This window comes from Alligator sinensis, unplaced genomic scaffold (genome assembly GCF_000455745.1).
Source record: "Alligator sinensis unplaced genomic scaffold, ASM45574v1 scaffold1456_1, whole genome shotgun sequence".
NCBI classification, from domain to species: domain Eukaryota; kingdom Metazoa; phylum Chordata; order Crocodylia; family Alligatoridae; genus Alligator; species Alligator sinensis.
The window spans coordinates 583,176-610,778 of record NW_005842763.1 but is presented as its reverse complement, the minus strand read 5'-3'; the positions used below and the strand labels follow the sequence as shown (position 1 = coordinate 610,778).

At 46.3% G+C, this 27,603-nt stretch overlaps 2 protein-coding genes across 2 annotated transcripts in view; one reads left to right on the top strand and one right to left on the bottom strand.

Moving 5' to 3' along the window:
• MRPS18A (mitochondrial ribosomal protein S18A) overlaps positions 1–14,207 on the top strand; it is a 26,531-nt gene extending 12,324 nt beyond the window's left edge. The window contains exons 4-6 of the mRNA XM_006034704.3: positions 3,127–3,250; positions 4,017–4,089; positions 13,610–14,207. Of these exons, the coding sequence (XP_006034766.1) occupies positions 3,127–3,250; positions 4,017–4,089; positions 13,610–13,754 (342 nt within the window). The 3' untranslated portion in view covers positions 13,755–14,207. The remainder of the gene's footprint in view (positions 1–3,126; positions 3,251–4,016; positions 4,090–13,609) is intronic.
• A 1,164-nt stretch (positions 14,208–15,371) lies between these two features.
• Positions 15,372–27,603, bottom strand: part of RSPH9 (radial spoke head 9 homolog) — a gene marked incomplete at its 5' end in the record, with an annotated part of 21,517 nt that continues 9,285 nt past the window's right edge. The window contains one exon of the mRNA XM_006034708.1: positions 15,372–15,632. Within this exon, the coding sequence (XP_006034770.1) occupies positions 15,472–15,632 (161 nt within the window). The remainder of the gene's footprint in view (positions 15,633–27,603) is intronic.

The window sequence follows — 27,603 nt, the reverse complement described above, 5'->3', positions numbered from 1 at the left end:
CGGTTCCCAGGAAGAACAAGGGTGTTAGCAAAATCTGTCAAATGAGCCAACAGCCTTAGCACTGAAGGTGGTTGCAGGTATTGCATCTGTGCTACACTTCAGCCAACTGCCCTTGGGATGGAGCATGCCATTTGTGCATGGTTTTGTTTATCCAGTTCATGCACACAGTCAGAGGTAAAGGCTACACTTGTTTATCCGTTTTCCCCCCTTCTCTGCTTTGAATCTCAGTTGAAGTTGGCAGTAAATATGTCATCTTTCTTTGGCAACACATAAGGGAGACCAAGCTGAGGCCTTTGCCTATGAGTCCTAGATTAATTCAGTCCAAGTTGTTTTCATCAGATGCTGCAGATTACAGGGGTGGGAATCTGGGTCCAGCCTCTCTGAGGAACTGTCAAGTGATTAAAGCAGATCTGTGATTCCAGCCTTGGCTGTCCACTAGCACAGAATGTTAATTTCATGGAACATGACGGCAACACACGAACTTGCCAGATTTAATATTTTTTCTGTAACTGATCTACATAATACTTATTTGGGTCCCTCCCCACCCTGCCTTCCACCCTCTCTGAAATTTGACTATACCTGTTTGCTGTCTTTTTTCAGTAAGATGCATCTCAGTATTTTGGGAGAGGCACCTGGCGTGTCAGACCTGGGACTCGTCTTTGAAAGTGCCATAATCTTTGTCCAAGTGTGCAGCACTTCAAACCAAATGACTTGGAGAGATATAAAGAGCATCTTCCCCAGTCTTTTCCCTCTTTGCATAGAAATTGTTGATATCAACCCTGTGGCTCCACAGGGAATAGCAGTACTTGGACCACACATACCCCAGGCAGGGGTGCTAAAGGATATCCCATGGTTATGCCATACCCCATGAAAGCCTATGGCCTACTTTGGCTTTCCAATGTTAGAGACTCAAGCAGCTTCAAACTTAGTATTAACTCCCACCTTCAATCTCCCCAAGGAGCAATAGGGAAAACTAATAGAAAAATTTGGAAAGCTTTAACCTCCTAGGCACTCAGATTTGAATTCCTCTAATCAGTTAGTGAAGTGAGCTGTCTGCTGGATGAGAAAGTTGTTGGTACTAGGGAGAATTGGATGACTGAAGGAGTTATGACATGGAGTCTTGTCCCAGATCACTGACTCCAGTCCATTTCAGCAAACAGCCATAGTCTACTAATACAGGTAGCATAATTGGCCATTTTGTTATTGCCAACATGCGCTAGGCCAAATATTAACTGGTCCACAGTCACCATACTTCTTTTTTGTCCTCAGCACTGAGGCTTACTGGTGGAAGATTCCATAAGCTTTGTGGTTCCTGTTTTCTGGATAGATCATCACTCCACAAGGTTGTTGATTATGTTGTATTAGCAATAAGATACACCAGCTATTTAATATAAAGGGTCTGGTTCTGAATAAAGAGATTAGGATGGAGCTAAAACAAAGGAATCATAGGAAGGTTGCAGGGAGGTAAATGGCAACAGAGTCTTGGATTCTCTGATGCAGGTTTACTTACACTGCAAAATGCAACCAAAAAATCTCTAAACTCTCTTTTACAACAAGGTTTGTGTGAATGGGGTGCTATCGCCTCAGCCATAGCACCCGGCACACACTGTTACCCCAACAGTTCATTTTAGTACTAATTTTTGCCTGGTACCATAGTGTTGGATGTAGTATATAAACCTACATAGCTGATTTCTGTGATGTGCGTCTTGTATTAACTTGACCATAGCATAGCATAGATCAATTTTGCTTGCACCATCAGGCTAATAAGGATTCAGAAAAGAGAAGGAAACGGAGCAGGAAAAGTTTTAAAGGAATCATTGTGAAATTGAAGAGCACCAAATTATTTCTCCAGTCTGCTTAGAGGCTGGGGGCAAAGCAGGTCTGTGAGTGCTCAAGAGTGCTAGGGTTATCTACCCCAAAATGCAACCGTTCTGCATTCTCTTGCATTGCTTTATGTCAAAGGGTGTCTGACTTGTGTGGATCCATATGATGCAGTTTTGTCTGCTGTCAGGTCTCTTCGGGTTCTCAGCAATATGTGCACAGTCTGTCCACCCAGAAGATGAAAATGTTTACAACTGCAACGGAGACATATACTCCCAGTCAGCAGGTTGAGTCAGTTAGCAGGGAATGTCCAACTGATTGGGGAAAAAAACCAAGAACAGGGTCTGCAGAGGACCCTTGGACCAACAGATGAAGATGTCTGTATATCCAGGGGGTGTGTCAGTATTGGCCAGAGGGATGTGCTGGCATTTCTGCTGCATGTGGAAATTGAAAGCTTGTATCTGAATGCTTGACTCTTTCTTTTGTTGACCTGAATGCAACAACTGCTAAATAATGCTTAACACTTCTAGAGATCCTAAGCTGTAGGGTTAACAGCAGCATAATTTGAAAGGTCCCTGAATCCCAACTGAATCCCCAGTCTACTCCCAAGAATTTGCTGGTACCACAGCTGCTTCTTCCCAATGTAAGGTCCCTGTTTGAACAGCCCCACCTAATGGAAGCACAGCCAAAAGGTTGAAGGTCATGGTTCAGTCTCTTATGAAAAGCTTCACCTTGTCATGATCGACCAGTTTATGGAGTAGTCTTCACCCCCAAGGGACACTGTGCCCAGGGGACATGATGCATTCTGCTGTGGGAAACTGGATAAAGGCATTGAGGACTGTGCTCTGACCCAGGAGGTGCCTGCCAGTCCTGCATTCCTATGAGTGGATAGTAGAGAACAATCCTATAGTTGAGTGCCCAAGGGAGAAGCCAGACATGGCTGAACTCAAACTCTGATGTGTGACTTTAAAGCAGCTTATGAGGAGTTAAAAAGTATACCCTCCTTCAGGAGTTGTGTACTTACCTAGATACGTAGTGTGCAAATTACAACAGATCACAGTCTGGAAACTGTGAAGTGGCAAAGATTGTAGATGGCATAATTACTCCCATTCATTAAGTCTAGGGAATCCACAGAGAAAGCAGAGCCAATAGGTAGCATGATGACTGATGAAAGTCACTGCTGACAAAATGCAAGGTAATGCATGTTAGAAGGAATCTCATACATAGCGCTAGGGGCCTCTCCGACCTAAGAGTTGTAGCTGCTAGGAAGACTCTGGCTTTAATAGTTTTACCTCTTTCTCTCAGGATGTCTTATTGCTGAGTCAGTTCATCCGTTCTGATGGAGGAATGCTGCCCCGGAGGATCACAGGTCTATGTCCGGAAGAGCACAAGAAGATTGTCGTGTGTGTGAAGATGGCTCAACGAGCAGGTACTTTGTCCCCTCTGGGACAAGCTTCATGCTCCCTTTAGGTGACATTTAATTCTTAGTGAAAGAGGGTGAAAACCTGGGGGGAACCCTCATTCGCAGGCTGCCTAGTGTCAGGACACAATGATGGCTATAGGCATTCTGCTCATCACTGTCTGCCAGGAATGAAGGAATTCCAGCAGTCTCCTTTTTGTCACCCAGCCCTTGGACCTCTCTGGCACACCTTAATCCCAGGCTGCAGATTAGTCCACCATTGCAGAAATCTGTGGGGAAGGTTTCATTTCCCAGTAACCAGTGCTGAGACGACAGCATTTGAAATGGTGAGCTTTAGTGCAAGCCTCCTCTTAGCCAGTTAATATTAATGTCCTTGTCTAGCTCTGCCACCTGAAGATAACGGTGGAAATATCCAGTAAGCGAAGTTCCTTCTGCTGAATCCACGATAAATGGCAACAGATTTGAGAGGGTAGCTTGTCATCCTGGAACTAAATAGATATTGATGCCCTTATTCTGGGGAAAAAGCACCATGGTGGTGTCTTCATTGTTCACATGTAGTTGAGTCTTTGATTATAAGTTTCAACTAAAATGCAACACTTCCAACAGTACTGTCCCTCTGATCTAAGCTAGGACACTGACTCAGTATTAATTCTGAGGAAAGACTGGTTCTGAACTACAGCATCTCCTGGGTTTTCTCTGTAGATCTCCCAGCTAAATACCAGTGCGGTACCAAGGGACTACTGCAAAATCTCTTACCTTTCCTTTTCTCTCTTAGGTTTGCTGCCAAACCACAAGCCTCCCCTACCTGAAGGGTTTGTTCCCAAGAAAGCCAAGCCTAAACTCAACAGGTAAACAGCCTTGACTTGTCTCTTTCTTTGTGGGGATTGGAGAAGGGAAGGCGATTCTCTCCTGAACTGGACAGCCCAGACCTACAGAGCCAGGCAGAACCCCATGCCTATAACAAGGGTTGGTGGCACTTCTGAGAAGGAAGTATCTAATGTTGTGGTTCATAGATTTATAGATTGTAAGGCCAGAAGGGACCTTGGAAGATAATTGGGCCCGGCCCCCTGTGCCAAGCAGGAAAGATAACTGGGGGTCAGGTGACCCCAGCAAGGTGATGGTGATGGTTTCTTGCCAACATTACAAAGACTAACTACACCTCATCCACCCATACAGAACTAGGACATGACCAGGCACATAATGTTCCCTTTCTGTTCTTCACATCCTACCGGCCTTCCCACCAATGGCAGTAGGTAGAACAGGAATGGGTGACAGGTGTTGGTGCAGCACCCTGAGGCAAACATACAGGGGAAACCTGCAGCTCGGGCATGGATAGAAGGAGCTCATTGCAGGCATGCATGCATGCTGCACTCTGCCTTGTCTCCAGTTTCCCCTTTTGACTTCAGTTGTTGCTTGCCCTTGGCTTGCCCTTCCTGTGCTACAAGCTCTCATCTTCCTCTACCTTGGTGTCCTATCCCCCACTCCCCTCTCCCCACTAGTATTGAAAGGCCCCTGGCCATTGGTGAGTGAACTGAAAACCTCCCCTTCCCTTGCTCAGTGTTAGGAGGTGCTAATCCCCTGTTTATGACCTCACACTCTGTTTCCATGGGGATGTCAGAGCAGTTTATGAAGCTTGTATTAGCAGGCTGTGGGGTTACCAGAGGCCATGGGCCTGTTGTTGGAAGAATTTAGACTCCAAGCCTCAGGTTGGCCTTGAAGGTCTGGTTTTGGATCTGGTTGTCTCCCATGGAGATCTGATGGGCAGTTCTTGGGAGTTTCTCTGAAATGTTGCCAGGTTGTATATCATGATGTCAGCAAGGTTCAGAAACTGGGGGTCTCCACATCAGAACCCCATGTCTGAGGACACTGAAGCCATACCAGACATAGAGTTCTGTCATCTCTAAAATACTTCATTTATATGTCTTAAAACTCTCTGGGTTTTACTTATTATCAGCTCTCTGTGTGTTTTGTAGCAGCTGTGGGGCAGAGTGTGGTTGCTGTTTAATGTTCACAGGCCAGCAGGATAGTACAGGATATGGACAGTCCGATGCCCCACTGGAATGGATCCCAGAGTTTAATACCCTAGCTCAACTCAGTGCTTCCCAAACTTTTTTCCTTAGCATGACTCCATTTCTTCAGCATGGCTCCTCATTCACAACCTCCCACCTCCATCCGCTGATGTTGTGACCCCATTTGGGGTTGTGACCCACAGTTTGGGAACCACTGCTCTGTTATGTTCTTCCATGTATATTTTATGTCCCTACAGCCAGCAGCATCTAGGGGCACATCTGGTAGCACAGCACTAGCTCAACTCAGTGCTTCCCAAACTTTTTTCCTTAGCATGACTCCATTTCTTCAGCATGGCTCCTCATTCACAACCTCCCACCTCCATCCGCTGATGTTGTGACCCCATTTGGGGTTGTGACCCACAGTTTGGGAACCACTGCTCTGTTATGTTCTTCCATGTATATTTTATGTCCCTACAGCCAGCAGCATCTAGGGGCACATCTGGTAGCACAGCACCCCCCCCCCCCCCCCCCCCCCCCCCAAAACTAAGCTAGGGGATTGCCATTTGAATGACCCTTGCTGTTTCCCCAGTACAGATCTGCAACACCCTTAGTTTTCTCTTCCAACAGGGAGGAAGGAGGTTGGGGTTTGGTTTGGCCTGGGAAGGTAAGGCAGGGGTGTGACTGGAGGAGTCAGGGTGTAGAACTGAATGGGGTAGGTTGCAAGGCCTGTGTTTGTAGTTTCCAGGGGAGAGGGGAAGGAGGGTCAAGAGAACAGGCTGGGAATTGGGGAAGATGAAGACAGAGCTGAGGGAGTCAGTTCAAGAGCTGGGATGCAGTAACAAGGGCATTTCAGGAATGCTGCTGTGGTCCTTTAGGGTATTGTCTTCTCTTATCTGTTGGAGGTAGAAAGCTCCACATTTTTGGAGTTTTGCCATGTCTCAGCCACTGTAATGGTGCAAGGGCTCTGGCCACATGCCTACCCCCACCTGTGCCTCCCACATTGCTCTCTACTACAGTAGCCAGCATTGCACAGGACAGGAGATGTTAACCACTACCTTCCTCCAGCTGTGGGGGGTGAGGTCATTACATGCCACCCAAACCGCCACCTCCTATTCCCTTCCTGGTACACATCTGCGTCAACCAATGCTCTTGTGGTAGAGACACTGGACTAGGCTTTAGAGCCTGGAACTGAGCCAGGACTCCCACTACACGTCCTGCCTGACCTTGGATAAGTCATCTGTTTTTTCTGCACCTCAATTTCCCCATCTTTAAAACCCTCTGCAAATCCATGAACACACAGGAGGTGTTCAGTGTCTGGTGCTGAGCACCCTAAAATCCTACAGCAAGTGGCTATGACTGAGTTGACACAGTGCTGTGAAAGTTGGGGAAATTTAACCAGTTTGCACAGCAGACCTTTGAAGTGTAACATTAGGGCTCCTGAGGGTCACTCAGCCTATCACTATGCCTCTTTTGGGCTTACTTTCAAAGGGCCCAGTTCAGTTAGTGCTTTAGCTGGGGGGCTAAGATCACATAGGGAAAAGGGTGTCTCTGGAGTGACAGGCAATTAGAGGGGTCTGGCCTCTCCCATCTATCCCTTCACAGGCTGCTGTGTTGAGTACTCTGGTCCTTGCTAGCACAGCTTTCTCCACCCCACTTCTGTTTCCTGACTTAAGTAAGAATTCAGTAGTCAGTTTTGCATTTTTGTTCTAAGCCTGGGGGTGTCCTCAGTGAGTGTATGCCAAGAGATGTCCTTATAAGCTGCTGCTGCAGTAACACCAGATGACATCCCACTCCATTTATTAAAGCTCTTGATCACCTTCTGAGGCAAGGGAAACAAAGTGAAATGTTGTTCCCTAAGTGCACCCCATGCAGCCTCTGCGCTGTCCAATTCTGCTGTTGTGCTGCTTTTAGTCCCTTACTGAGTTTGCTGTATGTGTGATGTTATAGTGCCTCTGAGTGCCTGCCACCAGCTGGCCCCATGAGCCTCTGAGTAGTACTACATGGGAGAGCCAGGAAGACAGAGCACTTGACATCTCTCTGCATTTATCCCTTAAGTTGGTTAATGGAGCATCACAGGGAGTCTGTCCAGCTTTGGGGTGAAGAAATATAGCAGGTAGGTTGTGTTTGGAAAGTATGAGTTTGTAAAGTCAGGAAGAGCAGAAGCCTAATTCTTGGAGGGTGTCGGTGCTGAGGTGAGCAACTTGTGTGGATACCTAGCAGTCTCCTAGCTTTTTTAAAGTCCCCCCTCCACATTTGCTCTGTTCCTCTCTCTCCCTCAACCCCTTGTTCCCGGTCACACATTCTTTTGCTGTGGGGACCTGGCATTTTCTTCTCTGCTTTGCCCGTGTAATGGGAGTGGTTCATGCTGTTGGTTTGGTGGAGGGTGACAGGATAGGCAGGCAGGGTTCTGTAAAAACCTGAGGTCTGCTTTCCAGGTGGCAGTGAGAGCATTGCTCCAAACTGAAGGGCAGAGTGTGTGAGCATCTTATCTGTAGTTACACATGCTCACATCCTTTCCTCACTGTTACTGAAATTCCTCTCATTGCTCCCCTGTGCAGAGAGATAAGTAACTCATTCAGCCATCTCCATCCTCCTGCTTGGCCCTTTGCCCTGACTTTAGAAATGCTGCACTCTTGTTTTGGTTGGGGCTAGGAAGGGACTGCGTAGTTCTGTATGTTGCTATGAAAGACCTCTATGAGATGGTGTCAGGCAGGACAAATAGGATTGCGTGGGATGGGCTGAAAATGAAAATCTTTGGTCCTTTGAAATGCTTTGTTGACAGCTGCTCCGAAGTCCTTTGAGCAAGCACTCTTGTTGGCAAGTGAAGTGGTAGGATCAGGGTTGTTTCCTGAGATGGGAAGCTGATAGACTTCCTCCCACCCATCCCTATTTAAAGGCAAAAGAGAGTTGATATTAGCAGCTGTTGAAAGCAGGCTGCCTTGTACCTCAGCGCAACACTAGCTTTATTTCATCCCCACAAGCCCCACACATCTTCCTGCTCCCTGGATAGGTACAGCAGCAGCTCAGCATCTTTGCTAGAGATAGGGGCTGGAGCTCTAACTCTGTTTTCCAAGGTTTGAACTAGATCAGAAAGTAAGGAGTATGAGAGTACATCAGGCACCGCTGGGGAGCCAGCAAGCTCTACTTTCATATGCCTCTTGAGAACTGCAAAGCAGCAGTTCTTGGAGTTTTCCTCTGCTGTACTTGGCCTCCTCAGCCTGAAGTGAATTGAGCCGGCTTCACAGTAGGGACACTCAGGCATGTGCTGGAAGTTATCACCCATATAAGGCAAGGTGCCACAGTAAGAAATAGTCAAGGAAGATGACCGCTGCTTTAGGGAAAACAGAGTTGCTCCCCAGCAGTTCCCACTTGGTACATTGAGATTAACTTGTTTATCCCTTCCTTCCCACCTGCAGATATTTTTGCATGCTCTATCCCTCAATAAAATGCGTCGCTCATACATGCGCTTTGCCCTGCACATACAGCATGCCTTGTCTTCACATTGGTTCCTCCAGGGAAAGATATACCTGCTTCCTTTTGACCCGAAACCAGTTGCATAGTGTTTCTGGTATGCGAGAGCCTCTCTTCACCCTGCTCTGTTCCCTAAAGCATGAGGAGTTACCTGGCAGCCTCCCCTTCCTCCAGTCAAGGTGCTCCAATGTGGCTGGTGGTGCTTGAACCACCCATTCCTGTTTTTACTGCTCACATGTCAGAGGAACAACAGTATATACTGGATCACTGGAAACAGTGACCTTGTGGGTCCTGGCTTCTTCTGAGTGACATGGGGTATCTACAGAGGAAGATGGTCTGATTTAATCATGGGGAGAGTCCCCATTGCTGTAATTCAGAGGAGGAGTCTTGGGAGGGGCAGAAGCAGGTCTAGTGTAAGAGTGAGATGTCCACACAAGCTGTGATCTGAGCATGGTCTCGTGACAGCTTGGCTGGATGGAGGAGATCCTTAAGCAGTTCTCAGTGGCTGTCTGGACACCGCCCAAGTGAGAGACCTCCTTCTGTATTTCTCATTTCTTGGGTATTACTTCTCCCCTTATTTATTAAGTTCCTGCTTGACTTATTGGCATGAACGTGAGCTTGTTAATACCACCTGTTACTTGCTTTACTAGCACAGGGCTCACTATAGAACTGTGGCTCTCAAGGTGCCCTGTGGCCTGTGACAGATTGTAACTCTTGTCCCATTTGCTCCTCCTCCACTGGACATTTTCAAGTATGTGGCTTAGTCTTGAGGCTTCTCCTGTTTCCACAAAATAATTCCACATTTAGGCTGAAGACAGGGGAACAACTCTTGACAGAAGATGTTCCCTAAATGTTCCTTTTCTGTATTTCATCCCATTATTCTTGGTTTTGCTTCTGTTCTGCTCTCACCTGGCATGTCATAAGCTATTTAGTGCTGCAATGACATTTATTTCAGCAGCCAGCTACAGAGGCGGGATTTTCAGAGATTTCACCAGCACTATGTGGAACTGCAAACCATATTCAAATTCCAGAGCCATGTGTGCAGGCCACACACCAGAACAGCTTGGGAAGCTGTCAAGAGCAGCTGCAGATCAAACCTCCCTCCTTGCTTTTAAGATTATAAACCTAAATAGTTGTGCAGCTTCCCTTCCAGTACGTAGATTATTAGAGTTCAAGTGCGGGTGAATGCTGATCTGAGCTGAGTCGCCATTCCAGAGGTAGAAGCTGGAGTCTGTTATGTGGATGGTGCCCAGGTTGTTCCTTTGGCAGGGACCAAAATATTGGTCAAAGCAAAACTTCGTGAAGCCATCGCTTCCAAAAATGAAAGAGTTTGTAATAGGGAGGGAAAGTCACCACTTCCCTAAGCCTGAGAAGGATGCTGATCCCAAGGCATTGCCAGCAGGAGGTGCTGTGGACTGTGAGGTAGGAGTATGAGGATTTGGAGAGCTTGCAATTACTCTGTTCCCAGACTCTCACCAGAAGGAGGTATTTATAGGGGTTGAGGCAGCAACACTGAGGCAGGTAGCTCCCAGCTCCTTCCGTCATACTTCTTTGTCTGCCTCTTGGATGAAAAGAAGTTGTTGTGTTAGGTGATCCCATCATATTTGCAGTTGCCAAACTAGAAGGAAGTATCCCCTGGATATTCTGCATCTTTGTCAGGCTCTGTGGATTTTCCTTTCTTCTTTCTGGGAGTTAAATCTAGCGTCGTAGCTATCTCTGTTTAGCTCAAGCAGCATGTGGTTTCCCTCATCTACACTGAAAGTCTGTAGCCTTGTTCCCTGTATTCTGTGTATTGTGTGAATTCAAAAGCAAAGAACCAAAGCGGCTGCAGGTGAGTGAAGCCAAGAGGCGTCCTGGGAAGGGGATATGGCAGGGAGAAGGCAGCCGTGCCAGCACTTTGATGGAGTACTTCCTGCGCAGGCTCGAGCCCTCTGCCTTCTCTTAATCCAAACAAGAGCCAGATTGAAAAAGTTTAGTCAGGGTTCAGAAGTTCAGCCTTGAGCTGCACCAACATGGCTGCACGCAGGGCTGCAGCTGCCCCATGTGCAGGTGATTTCCTTTGCCTTAGCACATGGAAGCCCTGTGCATCTTCCCCAGGTGTTAAACAGCAGTTTCTGGATACATAGTTAGGATGTGGAAGTAGCTAATTATGCCCTTCCCAAAGCTCTCGTTTGTTGCCTGCATTATTGTAATGCCCAGTGGTCTTAGTCATTGACTAGGACACAATTAGGTTTACACAGCACCAAGCACAGAACAGAAAGGTGGTTCCTGCCGCCGTCGCCAGATTGATAGTCATGTTCATCTTTGGCAATCAGTGGGGCTTCAGTGCTTTGACAGCGGCTCATGTTCTTAGCAGTATGTGTCATGCATCTACACTGTGAGGCTTTATCAGGCTCCAGGCTTAGCCCTGGCATCACTGAACTGGGTAAGAGGATCCTCATTAAGTGCAAGTGTTTCTTGATTGTTATAACAAAGCCTGCTCCTAAGCAGAGGAGCCCTTAAATACAACAATGGCTAGTATAGAAACTTGAATAGGTGCACAAATGACAAAAAAAGGCATTGTACATGGAAGCCAAATTTGCTTGAAAATTCCAGGTGCTGGGCAGGTTCCTTGGCCTTCCCATGTGTGGGTCCTCCCCCTGCCCCTGCTCCCACCTTCCTGAAAAAATGAGTCCAAACAGTGAAAGTGAGGGGCTGGACAGTGAGGAGGAAAGGAGCTTTGCAGCAGAACAACTGCTTCCAGGCTTGAGGGCAGTGCTTGAATCAAGGTAAAAAAAAGCAGCAAAAAAGTAGGACAAGCTTGAGTTTTAGACAAAGCTATTAAAAACTGAAAAGGCAAACTGTGCTCCAGGAAGGGAGAGCGTCCAAATGTCTGTTTCAACTAACAATGAAAAGCCCCAGCCTGCTCTCTGCAAAGGAAGCCAAAAGGCGGGAGTGGAGGGCTGGATTAGACCTGCTCAAAGGAAGAATAACAAAAGCTTTAAAATCAGGCCATTACTAAATCCCCTTTCCTATGCAGAATTGGGGTGTGCACGTCCAGCCCCCAGATGAAAATAGAGAGATTTCTTAAAAAGCCAGGGTTTGTCTAAATCTTCACACAGCATTGATGGGTATCTCACATTCACAGTGCTTCCCTCTTGCAGTGAGATCATTTATTATCATGGGAATACTTTCCCATAAGCAGACGGTCACATGACCAAAATGGCACTTGGCATTTTGTGATGACTTGAAACAATTTGGGATTTCCATCCTCCACTGTAACTGGAGTCTCACTGTATCAGAGCTTGCTGTAGCTGGATGTCTCTGTTGCCTGTGACATGTAAAAGAAGATCTTCTCCCCTTCTGGCCATTAAAGATCTTGCAAAACCTCATCCCAAAGTAAATAGCATTAATCCCATTTTTCTAAGGAAGTGAAAGAGGCTCCAATTCTGAAGGGAAACAATAGTAGGGCACATCCACTAATGTAGAAGCATAACATTAGACATAGAAAGGGACTGACTCAGTGCATACAAATGCCCTGATTCTGTGTTGTGCAACTCTCCTTCTCATTTTGTCTGTCCTGTAGTTACTTATTTGTCCTGGCTACTTAGATTGTAAACTCCTTGAGGCAAAGACTACTTATTTGTTTGCAAAGCACCTGAGAGGCCGCTTCATCTGAGTGGCAGGAGTCCTTGGATGTAATTTGTTTTTCAATTGTTTGGGACCCTAAAAGAGGGGAACATGCTGCCAAAATGTGTGTGGTCTTCCTCTATTCCATAACTGCGTGGCATCACAAACTTTTATTTTACAGCTCCCACGCATGTGGCAGAGCCTTCATTGTACAGAAAAATTAAATAGTTCCTGCACAGAGCACCTATTGGCCAAATTCATGCATGATGCACATGAGGGACAACAAAACCATCATGGGGTAGGATGACAGATTGGGTTACACAAGGATCTTCTGATAATCCAACAGAAGCAGGCAGACAACCTCACTGGACAAAGTTTTTACCCATCTGTTCCAAACTCTCTTTTGTCCAAGTGTTGTTTGGGAAGGTTAAACCAGGGGTTCATTTCAGATTTTCATTGTCTGACAAAATTATCTTTCTCCGAGGACCTATTATTCCCCCTCTACTGGTAGCAAAAGGTTTAAATTATAACAGAACTCCAGGGCGCCCAGCCACAGAACTAGATTTCCAGTAACTTGCTGGATATGAGATCTCAGCTTGTGCTAAAGGCCAGACACCAGCCCCCAGGTTGTTCAGATGCAGGGTTATTTTCCAGGCATCAATTGCTCTTGCTGTCTGGTTGGAATTGCTGTATTTCTCATCCCAACATCTCTTGGAATGCAAAGTTGTTTATAGGACATCATAACACATATGTGGATGAGAATAAATGATTTGGCTAGAATCCTATTCCAAGGTGCCTGCCCAATGGAAATAAAGGGAGACTTTCAGTTGAGAGTCTGGCCTTTATAACTGGTCCACTTTGTTACTCAGACTGGCTGAGGAGATGGTTTCTTAAGAACATAGAATGGGGGAATAAATATAAAGCTGGGTTTTGATGCAGCAAAGGGACCCAGCCCCACATCTGGATAAACTGAATCAGATAGGCAACTTGCCGGGAGCCTTGAGGCTACACCTAATGTATGCAGAAGGAAGCTCATGGCAGTTGCTATTGACTTTGATAGAGAGGTGCAAGATAGAAGCTCCAGGACACAAGACACCTTCTTCCTAGTACCTCTTGAACCAATAAGGTTTTTATATATTGAATCCTGTAAGAGTCCATGGTCCTCACCTCTATATTAAATAGGTAGGGAGCCCAAAGTCACACTGGCCCACCCATTTTATAGTCCTTTTCTAAGTTATTAGCCTAAGACTGAAATGATTTCTTGTTTCTGTGTTCACAGGTATCTCACCCGGTGGTCCGTCAAATCTGCCAAGCCTATCTGGAACAAAGGCCACAAATGGTGCAAAGTCCCCATGGTAGTTGGACATCCTGTGCTGCAGGACAACATCAGATATGGGAACAAACCTATTTATTTGAATCACTGAGGTGCAGTGGAACTTTTTTTTATACCAAACCAGGAGAGGAGTAAAATGTTCATTGTTTCATTGTGGCCCAAGAGATTTTGATTGTGGTTTTTGCAGCAGCAGTCCACCAGAGAAGGGAATCTCTGGAAATTTTTGCCTCAGCTCAGGTCTGCCAGTGGTCTAGGCTTTAGCACTTGTGACTGAGGGGGAAAAGGCCTTGCTGTACCCTCTGCTACTTTGCCTGTCATGATGAAAATTGTGTTAATCATTATTGAAGTGGAATATTTTTATAATCTGTAATGTCCTTAGCTTGAAGCAGAAAGCACGTGGCAGTGGCAGGTGGGCATTTGGCCTGATGACTGCACCTCATTATCATAACTCACTGGCATGATCTGACAAATACAGAACGCATTTGACATTTTGTAATGACTTGGCCTGTCATATTCTTCTTGCAAATAAATTTGTTGCAAGCCACTCCCTCAAGTTTTTTGTCTGATGCCTGGAACAGTGTATGGTTGGTGCACATGTATCATGCTTGATGAAATAACTTCATATCACACAGCTACCACCTACTGAACCCTTTGCTTCCAAAGTCTCAGCTATGGGTCTGTCAGGAAAGGAGATTAAATCTACCAGTGTTAACTGCTGCTTCCTTGCTCATGCCTGCTCTCATGTCTCCTTAAGGCTGCAAAATTATGTTACCCATGGAGGAGTACATAATAAAAGCAGGTTGAGTTGTGTACAGGTTTAGCCAGGAATCTCTGCTAGCATCTGTCATCATGTACAGGAGAAATGGGTGATGGTGGCTGGTGTTAACCAAGAAATCAAACAGGGATTGTTTATAGTTTGAATCTATGAAGGGGAAGCCCTGGAGTCAGACCCTTGTGATTGCAAGATACTGGGTCCCCTCTCAAAGAACACAAGTTGTGGATTCTGTAGCTCTAGGTTTGTCCTTTTGAACTTCTCAAATAATCCCCACTCAAACTAGATATAGAATATGCAGAACTTCAAATCACTAGGTTTGGTAGTGGAACAGTAGTGACTGGGTGAGATGTGCATGAGGACTTGCTGTAGCACTTTTGCTGAGATATGTCCAAGAACAGAATTTCCAGCAAACAAGCAGGCTTAATTCCATGCCTTTTGTACAGTTAGATCTTTCATCATTGCCACTATGAGCTGGAAAGACCCTAGGTTTGGCAAAGCATGATCTCTGCAAAGTCAGACCCCTTCCCTCCCCCTCCCACCCACTGTCTGAGCTTGCCATGTAGTGCAGACTTCTAAGCAAGAGGGAAGATGCTAGAATGTAGAACAAAGGCATCTAGATGCTCCAATTTTCTACAACCAACACTTCTAATTTTCTATTGACACACGATCACAATGGACTTACATACTGCTGAGAAGATAAGGAGCAAGTCTCAGTGGCTTGGCATTCAAAGAAAAGGCCTTGGTTTGATTTCTGAGCTGAGCCTCTTCTTTCCTGAAAGAAAGTGTCATTTTCTTTTACCTGATTTAGGATCTACAGTGGCAGACTGTTGAGAATTCAGTTGAAAGGGCTGAGGGAAGAAGACACATAGCAAAGTATTGAGAAAATCCTTAGGGTGCCATCTGATGCACAGAAAATTCCAGCTGACGAATATAGAGCTTTCACATATGTGTTTATTAGACTAAATTCTAAATACAAATTCTCCAAGTATAAAATATAAATGGAAACATTCTGTCCTTGGTACAGGCACGAGACTCACAGCATGAAGGGCAGGTCCATATTCTTCTCACCAGTGCCGAAGTAGACATAGCCATACTGTTTAGTCATGGGGATGTGGTAGAAGGTTAATCCTAGCCATAGCAGGCTCCTCAGGATGACCACGGTGCCTCCCCTCTCTAGCTGGATGCTCCAGGATCCTATGCAACAATATACATTGGTGAGAGTCATCACAGATGACGGTGTGCTAAGGTCAGGGAGCGGTTATAGTGGGTGCCCCTAGCTAGAACATGGAAGTGAATTCGGGGGTATACAAGGCTGAGGTGGCACAGTGGCATTTCCACTACCTGACTCTGGGGGTGAAGTGATGACTGAGGAACTGCTAAATTGGTATCTGTACCCTTCTGCTCCAGCCCAATAGCAGTATGGGCTGCCTTTTGATTTCCAGGCATTCCCCTCTGGTTTAACTCGGCATGTTCCCACAGCTAGGATGGAACAGGAATTATCTCTGGTTTATGCCTAGAAGTACAGAGATGCTATACATGACCATACCAGGTACAGGGCAGAAGATATTCTAATAAGGTGTCTCTTGCCTATTTGGTCCATCTGTGACATATAAGCTATGTATGTAGACCTGACCCAGAGAAGCTCACATGGAGTCGGGTACTGAACCAAGCCTCTGGCAACCAAGAAAGGTTAGTCTACAGCTGGGGTCTGTTTCCAGGAAGATACATGACATTAACAACAGGAAGACACAGGCCCCTGGCAAATGTTAATACAATCACAGGACTGGGATCTGAGGAAATGTATCTGTGATCACAAAACTACATGCCCTGTCATGCCAGATGTGCACAGCAGGACAGTTTTGGGAATCCAGGATAAAAATTCAGGTCATAATCATGTGACTGCCAGTGCATAGGAAGCCCAGTATCTGGGACCTGCTCCTGATGTCTGGTTTTCTACATGCCTGAACATTCAAAGGATGCCATGCTTCCTGCTATGCCTTTTGAACTTGTCAGTACCTGGGGAGTCTTGGATCCTAATTCTGGGTTTCACATGCACTGGCAAGTTTAAAGGCCTACAGTGCAGCCTGGCACAGGCTCTACCACGGAGGCTTACAGGTGCCAGGCAGAGGGATCCAACAGGCATCCCCTGCCTAGCAAGTCTAAAGCTCTGTGATGCAGCCCTGCCTGTAGGCTGCCTGACAAGGCATTTAAAGGTGCCAGTGTGGGGGAGCTTTTCAGTTTTCCCTCCCCGACACCTTTACAAGCCCTGCTGTGTAGCCATACATGTTTAGCAAGGCTTAACATGCCACACATTCAAATTAAAGTGCCATGCATACTAGCCACAAAGATGTCCCACCTTAAATATGCAACATCTTTGTGGCTAGTATGTAAGGCACTTTAACTGAATCAATATTGAGTTAATTGAATTAATACTGATAATCACATTAATTGAATTAGTAAGAATTAAATATGAAACATCTTTGTGACTGGGTTGCTATTTTATGGTGCAATAAATTGGTTGAACGTGTGTCATGTTACAGTTTATTGTGTGATTAACAGGGATCCAGGTTTTCCGTTTGCTGCAGAAAAATGCGGATTTTCCTCTTTAAAGGAGAAAACTGCAAGAAACAGCGGGTTTCCCCTTGCAAGATGGCAGCCTTCCAGCCTGCAAGGAGCTGCTTAGGGCTGGGAAAGTGGAGGAAGGGGACTGAAGGCAGGGGTCACCATACACATGGCCAGCATACAGCCAGGCAGGGTTGTAAGATGCAGGTAAGTCTATGGGGGACAGAAATTGGAGGGCCAGGGCTTGGGGACTGTCTGGGGAGAGTATGTGGGGCATATGAGTCTGTGTATGCATGGCAGGGATGTGTAGGGAGGGTATGGGTGTGTGGGGGCTGGGGGAACAGGTGCCTACTGGGGATGGGGATGGAGCTGCAGTAGGGAAGGGAGGACAGAAAGAAGCTGCCTGCTGCTCCAGCGGAGAAAGGAAGCAGGAAGGCCCTTCAGGGCTGGCAGGCTACCAAGTCAGCAGCACCAGGACTGGTGCCCATGCTCACAGGGGCAGGATGGCCGGGAAACGCTGCCAGGGGGGAAGGTGGCCAGGCAACCTGGCACAGTGTTGGAACTCCAGCCAGCAGTGCTGGGGGTGGGGCTGTGACTTGGGAGTGAGGGACAACAGCATGGGCAGGGCTGCTCAGCAGCACAAAGCAGCTGGGAAGACAGCTGCAACTGGACACACATCCTGGTAAATGAAGGGAACAGGGAGAGTTCTGATTTTTCCATGATAAAAAACCCCCAAAATCAAATGCCAAAATATAGGTATTTAGAATGTATTTACTCTAGTGATTGAGGCACTGGTAGGCTTCCAAATGGCTTTAAAATGGTAAATATATTAATAAAACAGTGTGTTCAACTAATACCTATATATATAGTGGCATTTCATTTTAGTTGCAGAAAAACATTTGATTTTGGGGGTTTTAATTGGAGAATTGGGGGGGGGGGGGTTTTTTTTAGAGAAACTGCAATTTTTAAACAGAGAAAACCAGGATCCCTACTAATTAACAAGATGTGCCAGGAGCCACAGAAAGGACTTTCCAGCTCCAAGCAGGATGATTTTCCCTGTTGAAGTTGCTGGAAAGGAAGACAGAAAAAGAAAAGGCAGGAACTCTTTGCAGAGCTTCCTCCAAGTTCACATAGTTTATGGAAGAAGTTAATTTTCCTCTGATTTTCTTGGCTCCACCGTTGAAGCGTGTGTGGGGTAAAGCAGAGGGAGAAGGATTAGTTTCAGTGTTAATTTTGATTTAGTTCTTCACAGGAGGTTAGGAGCCAGTGTGAAAATGCAGTTTCTCCTGGAAGTGAGGAGCTCGGAACCACTGAATATTTGTTTTGTGCTTGATGACAGCTCAGGAATAGTACTGGAGAGGAGGGGACAGGAGTATTTAGATTTGGTAGGAGGGACAAAGAGCTGCTGAGAAAAGAACATACAAGCTTTAGCACCAAACCATAAAATGTAGAGGACAGGGCTGCTGGTGAACCATCCAAACAAAAACAATTTAAGGACATCAGGCCCCAAATCAGGTGTACAGCAACTGGATCTGTCAGGCTATTACTGGCCCAGAGTCTAGCTAGAATGGGATCCTGTCTGCATCAGAAGCCAACAACTGCTGCTTCCAGAGCAAACCAAAAGCCGCACAGTGGCCAATTAAACAATATTAAGCCCCATAGAAAGGATGTTTCTCCCCGCTTTCACATTTTGTGCTGATCAGTTTATGCCCTGACTCATGATTAGCCTGATCCTCTTAATCTTAGGGCCTCAGCTATGCTGTTCTCACTCAATCGTTCCAAAAGTTCTTGGAATCTCTTATTTGCCTTAGTCTTTTCCTGCAGCAAGTTCCACCAGTTTATTATACCATAAAATATGCAAAGTAATTCCTTTATTTCTTTTGATTTGCTACCTTTTTAAAGAGCTGTTCCTATCACAGACAGTTCAGAATCTAAAGGAGCAGCAAGCTAAATTCTGTGGCACAGTTGTTGAGTTTGCTGACAGACTAACTCTGGCAGCAGTATAAAATACAAGGGAAACATTCACAATGTTAAAGACCCAGGGGGTTTCAAATGCTGGATGACTAGATTACTTCTGACTCACCCAGCTGCATATTCCCACTAAAAACAAACAGCTGGCTTTGCAGTTTATTAAAGCATTAATTAACAGGGGCAGAGGCAGGGCAGATGGATGACTACCTTTGTACCTTCCCCAGGCTGTACCATTCTTAGTTCAGCTGCTACTTAAAACCTAGACCAGTATTTTAAAAACACTAGCTTTGGAGGATGTCTTTTATGGTAATTAAAGAATTTACCTAGATAGTCTCCAGGCCTACTCACATGGTCACGTGCTTGCTTTCCTTACCAGACATGTAATTAATACATGCCATGGTCCAGCCATGAGTCAAATGGAGATTATAACCATCCCACCCTCCAAAAAAGAGACAGATGGACTGTAGTGGTCTTGTATTAGAGATGCATAGATCTTATACATGTCAGCACTTAGAAAGCATGGTCATGTACACTATGGAAAAATCCCAAAAGTGACAGCTCCTTAGCAAACGTCCTAGGACTAGGCTCCAACACTTTGATGGAGCAGCAGGACACTGCAGCCACCTATTGTCCATAACCAAAGCACAGACCTCCAAACAAAACTTCCCATACATTCCCCCTACAAATTTCTGTTGCTTCCAGCTGAAATAAGTACCACAAGGAGTTGATCATGAATGGCAAAAACCTGGGTCTGAATTTGCCTCTCTCTGCTGCTGCCATTGTGAAGGAGATTAAAACAACCTCCTCCGCAGCAGCTTTTGCAAAGTCTCAACCTGAAAAACTGACCCACGCAGCGTGCCAGCTCTTCATCTAATCCCAGATGCAACTGGCTCTGGCTGCAAGTGGTTTACATTACGCGGAAGAAAGCACTGCTTAAATCTGGGATAATTTCTTAGGCACCAAAGGCAGGTAATGCAATGATGAAATCTCTTCACTCTCCCCAGTTTTGAATCAATCCTGTGAGAAGGTGTTCAAAAGGAAAGTCTGTCTGAAGTGGGTCCTTGCCCTGCTGGGCTGGTGGACTCCTATAAGAATGATCTAGTTTGCCAGTGCTTCCTGGCATAAGGCAAGTTACCAGTATCCTTAAATATATGATACGCTGTCTCCTATTCAATCAGGCATTTAACAGAAGTGGGTAAAGTTGGTCTCCCTGTCCTAAACAGTTTACAATTAAGGAAAAAAAGGAAGCATGAGGGCAGGGCACTCAGAGAGAAAGAGAGCAAAGATAAGGATATGGATTGTCTCACAAATCACATCTGGACTCCAACCTCTGGATAAGCTCACAAAGAAAGCAGTGGAGGGCAACCCCAGCAGTGACTGACAAGAGCCAATATTTTCAGCCCCTAGATCTGGGTTCCAGAGCTAGATACAGAACAGGTGTAAGGCCTTCTCAGGGCAAGGGTCAGCAGTCACACATCCTATCCAAACTCACTGGAACTTGCAACTCACTTAACAAAACACACTTCCTACACAGCTGCAGACCCTGGCAAGAGACAGCAGAGTTAATGTAAGCTTGACCAGTTCATTTCTTTCTGAGATCCCTGGCTGTTGTGATGGGCAGCTGCCCTTCTTTCCTGAGAGGCCTCTCATCTAAAAGGTACCATGGGACTCAGTTCTGTCATGTCATGTAAGCAAGGGTGCTGGGAGAGACTGAGCTGCTGGACTGTTCAATCTTACCCCAGTACAGCCCACAATCCCCAATTATAACTCTTGACAAATACAGGCAGTGCAGTTCCCCTCATGATGCAGACCCCTTGTGGCATGAAGTTCTTGAAAAACAGCAGATGATGCCACCTGAGTCCTAACAAGTCACAAGTGATATTGGCTGGTAGAAGGAAACATGTAAGGAACTACCTAGAACTAAGGTCTCACCTTCCACTGCAGCATGTCTTTGCCGGTGGGTAGTCTTAGGGCTGCCAAACAGCAGCATCGGCAAGTGCTTCTGATGACCAGACAGCTGTCTCCACTCCTGTCTGATACACCCTAGTCAGTGATCAGTGCATTAACTTCTCCAACCTGGATTTCTGCACTGCATCCTACTAAGGGCTGAAGCCAAGGACCATTCAGGTGCTGAGGCTGGTGCACTATGGTCTCCCTTTGAAGGGAAGTGCATCACAACAGAGCCCTGTGCTCTACCTGCTCATCACTTTTCAGATTCACATCAATGTCTTGGTCCTTATATTCAAAAGCTTTAAAAGGATTGAACCCCACCTACCACAGCAGGTGATTCATTCCATTCCCATCGTGTTTGTTGCACTCAAAGGAGAGGAAGCAGGTAAGGGAGCTTAGAGGCTTGGAGTCAAGCTGTTTTCCTTGAAGGGTGAGTGGCTATGGAGCCCAGAGCTCACTGTCTTGATAACAAGCAGTTTCTGCACCCTAAGTGGCCTCAGTAGTGGTAGCTGCTATTCTAGTGCACCTTCAAAACCTATGCCTAGGACTGGTGCCCTGGTCACTGCCTAGTTATGCTACTGTTTTGATACAACAATGCAAAATCCACCTTTTCAGGCAGGAAGGTTGCTACTGAATCATGTCATCAGTCATCCTAACATGACTCTCCTGGAGCCCAATAATTAGCAACTAAGCATTGCAAAAGGAAAGGAAGAATATGCCTCCTTCCCTTTTGAAAGACTGCTACACACATGCATCCAATAAAATACAGTACAGAAGCAGCTCAAGGGAAGGATGAAAATGAATTGCATTGTTTATACTGTGCTTGTCCTTCCTGATGCTGCAAGCAGGCCTCACAGTGAGGTCACTGCATCTGGGAGGAAGGATGGGTTTGTGTTTAAGCATAAGATGAAGAGGCAGGACTCCTAGGTTCTGTTCCTGCCTCTGCCGTTGACTCAGCACAACCCCTGGCAAGTGATTCCACTTAGTGCTTTCTCCTTTATACAAGAAAGATAATAGCTGCCTCGCTGGGAGACTGCAAAGCTTCGCTCATTAGTTTGTGAAGCATTTGGCGACTCTCAGAGGGACAGTTCTAAGAATTGCAGAAATCATTTGCACTGCAGAGGAAATGTAACGTATAGGCCAAAGCCCAGCATGTGTTGTGGCCCATACAGTGATCAGCTCAGGCCCATACCTGGGTCTGACCCCCCAGCGTGCAGTAGTCAGACCGAGACTAATGGAGCAACAAGGGCCTGGAGGTCACTGCTTTTGTGGCTGAGGTTTCCCACAATCACACCGTTCTGGTTTAAGTTTTCTTGCTTCAGAATAATAAAAAGGACAATTTACTTTTTAAGTTGCACCCGTCAAAGTTAAATAAGCTGAGCACTGTCTGTGCCGAAACGATTGCCTGTCCCAGCTCCAGAAGGGAAGGGAGGGAGCTGCTGTGTGGGAGGAAAGAGCATGGGAAAAAATCTCCTCTGGATGGAGATCTGGAGCTTCCTATTCCCTCTTTGGAGCAGGCTGCAGCCCCCACCCCTCCAAATGCAGGCAAGAATTCTGAGGAGTTTACATCTTTCCAAACAAGAGGCAGCTTTGAAGATCCTGCTGCTCAACTGGTATTAGGTCACTGCTTCTTTTATGGTCTTATAACAGCTGCCAAGAGACCAGGGCTGCATTTCAAAAGTCAACCTCCCTCTCAGCTGCTTCTTCCTTTCCAGTCTCTGAGAGAAATCCATCTCGTCCCCCATGTCTGTCTCAGATCTGGCCTGGACTTGGTAAACAGAGGTGTGTAAAACACTAAAAAATGAGAGGCTTTTCAAGCAGTGTTGGTTGCCAACAAGCTTGTCCCTATAACCTGTCCCTTTTCAGAATGACCTCCAACAACACTGCTGCTTTGTCTCATTCGGGAGTGAGTCTGAGAACAGCAGCTTTATAAGTAATGCTGCCCTGACACAGACGCTCCATGTCCCAAAAGGTCACATGGGGTAATAAATGACAAGTCTTAATTCCTCTTCAAAGGAAGAAAGGTCCTGTGGCTAGAAGAAAAGGGGCCTGACTGTATTCACCACTAGCACCAGGCACACACCCCAATAACAGTGTCTCACACTGTTGCGATGCAGCCACCTCTGGGGAAAAATGGAGTACCTGCTTCACAGCATATATGTTAACAGCCACGAACAGGACAGCACAGCTCAGCTCAGTCCCCTTCAGAGCAGCCATGCTTCACCTGACCACACTCACAGAGTTTCACTCCCTCCAACATGTACACTTCACTCTCCCAGGCTTGGCAACCCTGCCCTGGGGAAAGCTTTGCACTGTTAATTGTCTGTCAACAGAGAAAAGCTGCAAAGGAGGGTGGTCACAGGGGACGGGTCCCTGTGCTCCAGCTCTCATTGGGCTGCAAGGCGCAGATATTTCTTTCCTTGTGGGCTGTCTGTGGAGCAAAGCCTTGTTCTCTGAGAGGCTCAGCTCCATCACTCCACTTGCTGGCCACCAGCAGAATCTTTCCTGCTTTCTGGACACATCACCAGTGACCCACGTGTTACACTGCAGCAGCTAAAATGTCCCATTTAGTTTTGTTAATCAAAACTAAACTAAAACACAGATACAAGCAGCCACCAGAGCCAGGAAAGGGAGCCTACAAATGTAGCAAGATGTTGCCAGCAGACTCCTACCACCTTCAACCTTCCTCTTAATGAAATAAATACAGATGCACCAAGGAGTCCTGAGTAAAAAACATTTTCACCTCATGGATTTCTCTCTACATTTCCCCCTCTGGCTGTGAATCAAAGCAAAAAGACACTACTTCTTAATTCAGCACAAGCACTCTGTTTTTCCTGGGCAAGAAGACCCCCAGGGGTTGTCCTGCTCTCCCAGTTTTACTTTGATCAGGCACAGGGTGGAATTCATACCCCCTGCCTAGGCCCTGCTGGCCTAATACCACCTGACTTGCAGGTAGGGATTAAAATCTCTCCACCAGCCGTATTTCTATCATAGGGAAGGCAGCTGCAGATTTTGCAGAGTGCCAGGAAAATCGGGATCTGGAACGGAGTTTAGCACTACAAAGCACATTTCAAACTTGTTGAGGGGAGGATGGTTAAAATCCCAGCCTCTTCCTGACCGTTCTGATTCGGACAACCGCAACACCAATCACTTCATCTTAGGCCCTCTGCCGTGGGTTTAGAAATCCTTTGGAGTTGCAAAGCACCCTCCTCTCTTCCCATTGGATCCTGTCACACTCCATATTTCTTGCTCAGCTGGTCGCTGTGGAAACGTTTTCGGAGCGTGCCAGTAGTCACGTAGCGTCTACCTGGGGAGCCCCTGCATTAATCCGTCACCTTCACAGATTTCTGCAAGCCCATTGGCTACCAGGAAGAAAAAGAAGGAGCCTCTCGCCCCTCCTTGCTCTGAATGAAAGGCGCTTCCTCTAAATCTTGCTGCTGGATTTCAGACTCAATTCAGCTTCTTTAAGGCTTTTGTCACGGAACAAACGTGACGTCTTTGAATGAAAGATTAACAGTTTAATGAAAGGGAGCAATGGACAGCTTTGTTCCAGCCTTAGGAGCCCTCTTCCCCTCAGAGCTTTGGGCCACTGTCGCTTTCTTAACCGAGGGGAATATTTGCCTGACTCTCAGAGGAGATTACGGCCACCTTGTAAGGCACTTTACATCACCTGATCAAAAGGGGCTGGCCATTTTCAGGATGTGGTAATGACATGCAGGGGCTGGATTACTAGGGGTAAGAACCTTGAATTCTGTGGCAGCACAAAGCAAGAGATACCAGGATTCCCACTCACTGCACTCCCAGGCCTCATCTCATTCACTGCACAAGGGTCAGAGGTCCACAGAGACGGTTACTTCCCTGAGTTAGGGGGGAACTAATGGGAGGGGCTTTGGAGTCTCCAACTCAATTGGAGACTAATTCCTGCCCTTTTAAGAGGAAACAAGCTATGGATCAGCATTTGTAGTAGCTTTTCTGTTAGCAGACTTAATATTCACACCAGTGGAAATAGACATAGGCTTCCCACTTGCTCAAAAGATTGAGTCACATGGTACAATGTCAGCAAGGAACAATACAGTGCCATGCGCAGGTGCCCGAGCTAGTTCAGAATGAGCTTAAATACTGCAAGTAGAAGAGCCACATTACTGCAGCACTCCACCTTGAGAAGCAGGGTCTGTTAACCCAGGGGAACTGTCACACCAATGTGGCTAGTCTGCTTCCAGTATCTAAGCCAGCTTGGATATCTCTCCCCAGCACTATCTCCCTGTAGGCATACTTAAGAGTGAGCGACTGTCCCCAGCCATTCTTATCTCAACACAGATATACCCCTTAGACCTGCAAATGCAGAACCCCAACACATTGAATTGTGTAGAAATCCTTAGGCGGTAGGATGGTGCCATGTTGACTTGCCTTCCTCCAAAATGTCTGTGGTCAATGGAGTAAGACTGCTGCCTATTTATCTACTATGCACTGTCACAGAGAGGAATGATATGGCCCCATCCTGCAAGATACTTTTGCTGCATAGCACTCCAACTGTTCTTCTATATGGTCACTTACCATAGCAACTGCTGGTAGAGTTTAAGGGACAACAGTGTATCTCAAAGAAATGAATGATCATTCTAAAAATCAGAGGTGGAAAAAGAAAACTGAATGTGCAAGGGGACTCTGAAGGGCATGCAGCACAGCTCTGCTACCCTGAGCAGCTGGCAAAACAATAGCCAGGACACGACATAAATGCAACTGACGTCAATGCCAACCTGTGAGCAGGAAGGATTTGCCACTTCTCACATTGAGTCTTGTCAGATGCAGACTGTTCCTGACACAAGCCAGCTCAGGTATATATTCTCTGACTTCCAGTAATACAGTGACTGCACTGGGATGTCACTTTCATGTAATTTCTCATCATTCCCTATAATAGTTTATTCCACAGCTGATTTATGTGGTGATAAACCAGAACACCTGGTTGTAAAATGTTTTTTTTACCTGCATTTCCCATCAGATCAACAAAAAGGGCATTAGCAGAAGCAAAATGAGCAACTGACCAGGAAGCAAAGTGAAAATAGAGTTGGAGATGATTTTCTTTTTGTAGAAAAATAAATAACTTTACATATAAAGCCTGGAGAGCTGCTGCAAGGACTCGGCCGCAGTTCTCATTATCTCACTGTAGCAGTCAGGAGGGTAAGAGACTTCCCCACAACCCTGAATTGATGGACAACGCTGCTCCAGGCTAAACAAGACCCCTGAAGCGATGGAGAGTTGGGACCCAAAGATAGTGAATGTACCGCTTTATTCTGAACAGAAGTGAAGCCCAAGCAAAACAGGACTTCATTCCAGAAATCAGGGCAGACCGTGGACAGCAAGCCCAAAACTATAACACGCGCTGACTCTAGACTTGTCCTGCTGTGCTGCCACATGAGGGATTCCAGTTTAATCAGGAACTCCCGAGCTGGCAGGGGCCCAGCTCCAGGGGGAAGGAACAACTTGTATCACTCTTTAGCAACTCACTGCAGGAGCTGCACTGACAAGCTCTGAAGAATACGGAGTCCACCCAGCCTTGGCAGGATGAACAGGCAGGGCTGTTGTGGAGAGCTTTGAAGGGCAACATTATGGAAGAACTAAACGTGCATACATTCACATGTGCCCACACGCACACAAGCGCATGCTGGAGATGCTAGAAAAGCTTTGGAAAAGCGCACCAGCCCTTCTCAGAAGCTGTGTGAATTCTAGTAGGACATAAGAGGCTCTTCTCCAGATGTACAGATTGAAGTGTCAATATACCACATGCCGTCAGGTCTCCCCGTCCTCACCTTCTACACAAATATTCTGAAGCTCTCTTCAATAGTTTTTTCTCATTTTACTTTTTGATAGCTTCCTTTACTAGGATTAGCACATAAGCCTAGTAATAATGCTGACACCATAGTGTCCCCTGCTGGAAGATCCTGTATATAACACTTCTACATCTATGCCTGTGGAGGGGTCAATTTGTTAAACACTGGAGAAACCTGGAAGGACTGTGACCTAATCTAACAATAAACTGACCTTGCTATTTGGGTCTAGGTCCCAGTTTTGAAAACTCTCTAATGTCCTTATCCACACTGATGTGTCCTACTCAAACCGTGTCACTGTGCTAGTGCTTACTTATCAAAATAGCCACTATAACTAGCAAGTAACTCCATAGGATGCAGTAGCTCAACCCCTCAGACTCAGCTGCCAAGGAGGTTATTATCTGTTTTACCTACGAGGAGGATATCTGTGAGCCATGCTGGAGAATATAGGCCATATTCTGGCCTCCTCTGCTTTAAAGCATCCTTCCCTCTGTATCACTGCACAGCCCTTTCATTCATGATGAAGCCATTCCATTTGGATTTCAGTAAGGCAGCTTGAAAAGCCTTGTCCCCATGCAGCTCTTGGCAGGCAGAGAAGTAAAGTGCTCTTGCTCTCAGCTTTCACGGGGCTAAGGAGGTGCTGCTTATTGTTAAGCAATGAAAGGGGAGAGCTCAGGTCACATCTGTGAAACGTTAGCAGAGAAGGGAGGCTGGGTGAAAGTAGGTGGCCAGCATAGCATAGCACTTTGCTGGATTTTGCAAGGCCACTGGGGAGATAGGCAACCATTTGTCTTAGAGCCCCGATAACAGGCCGTCTTGCACTCCACTGGCTAGCTGAGGGCTGTAAATACCTCAGCAGA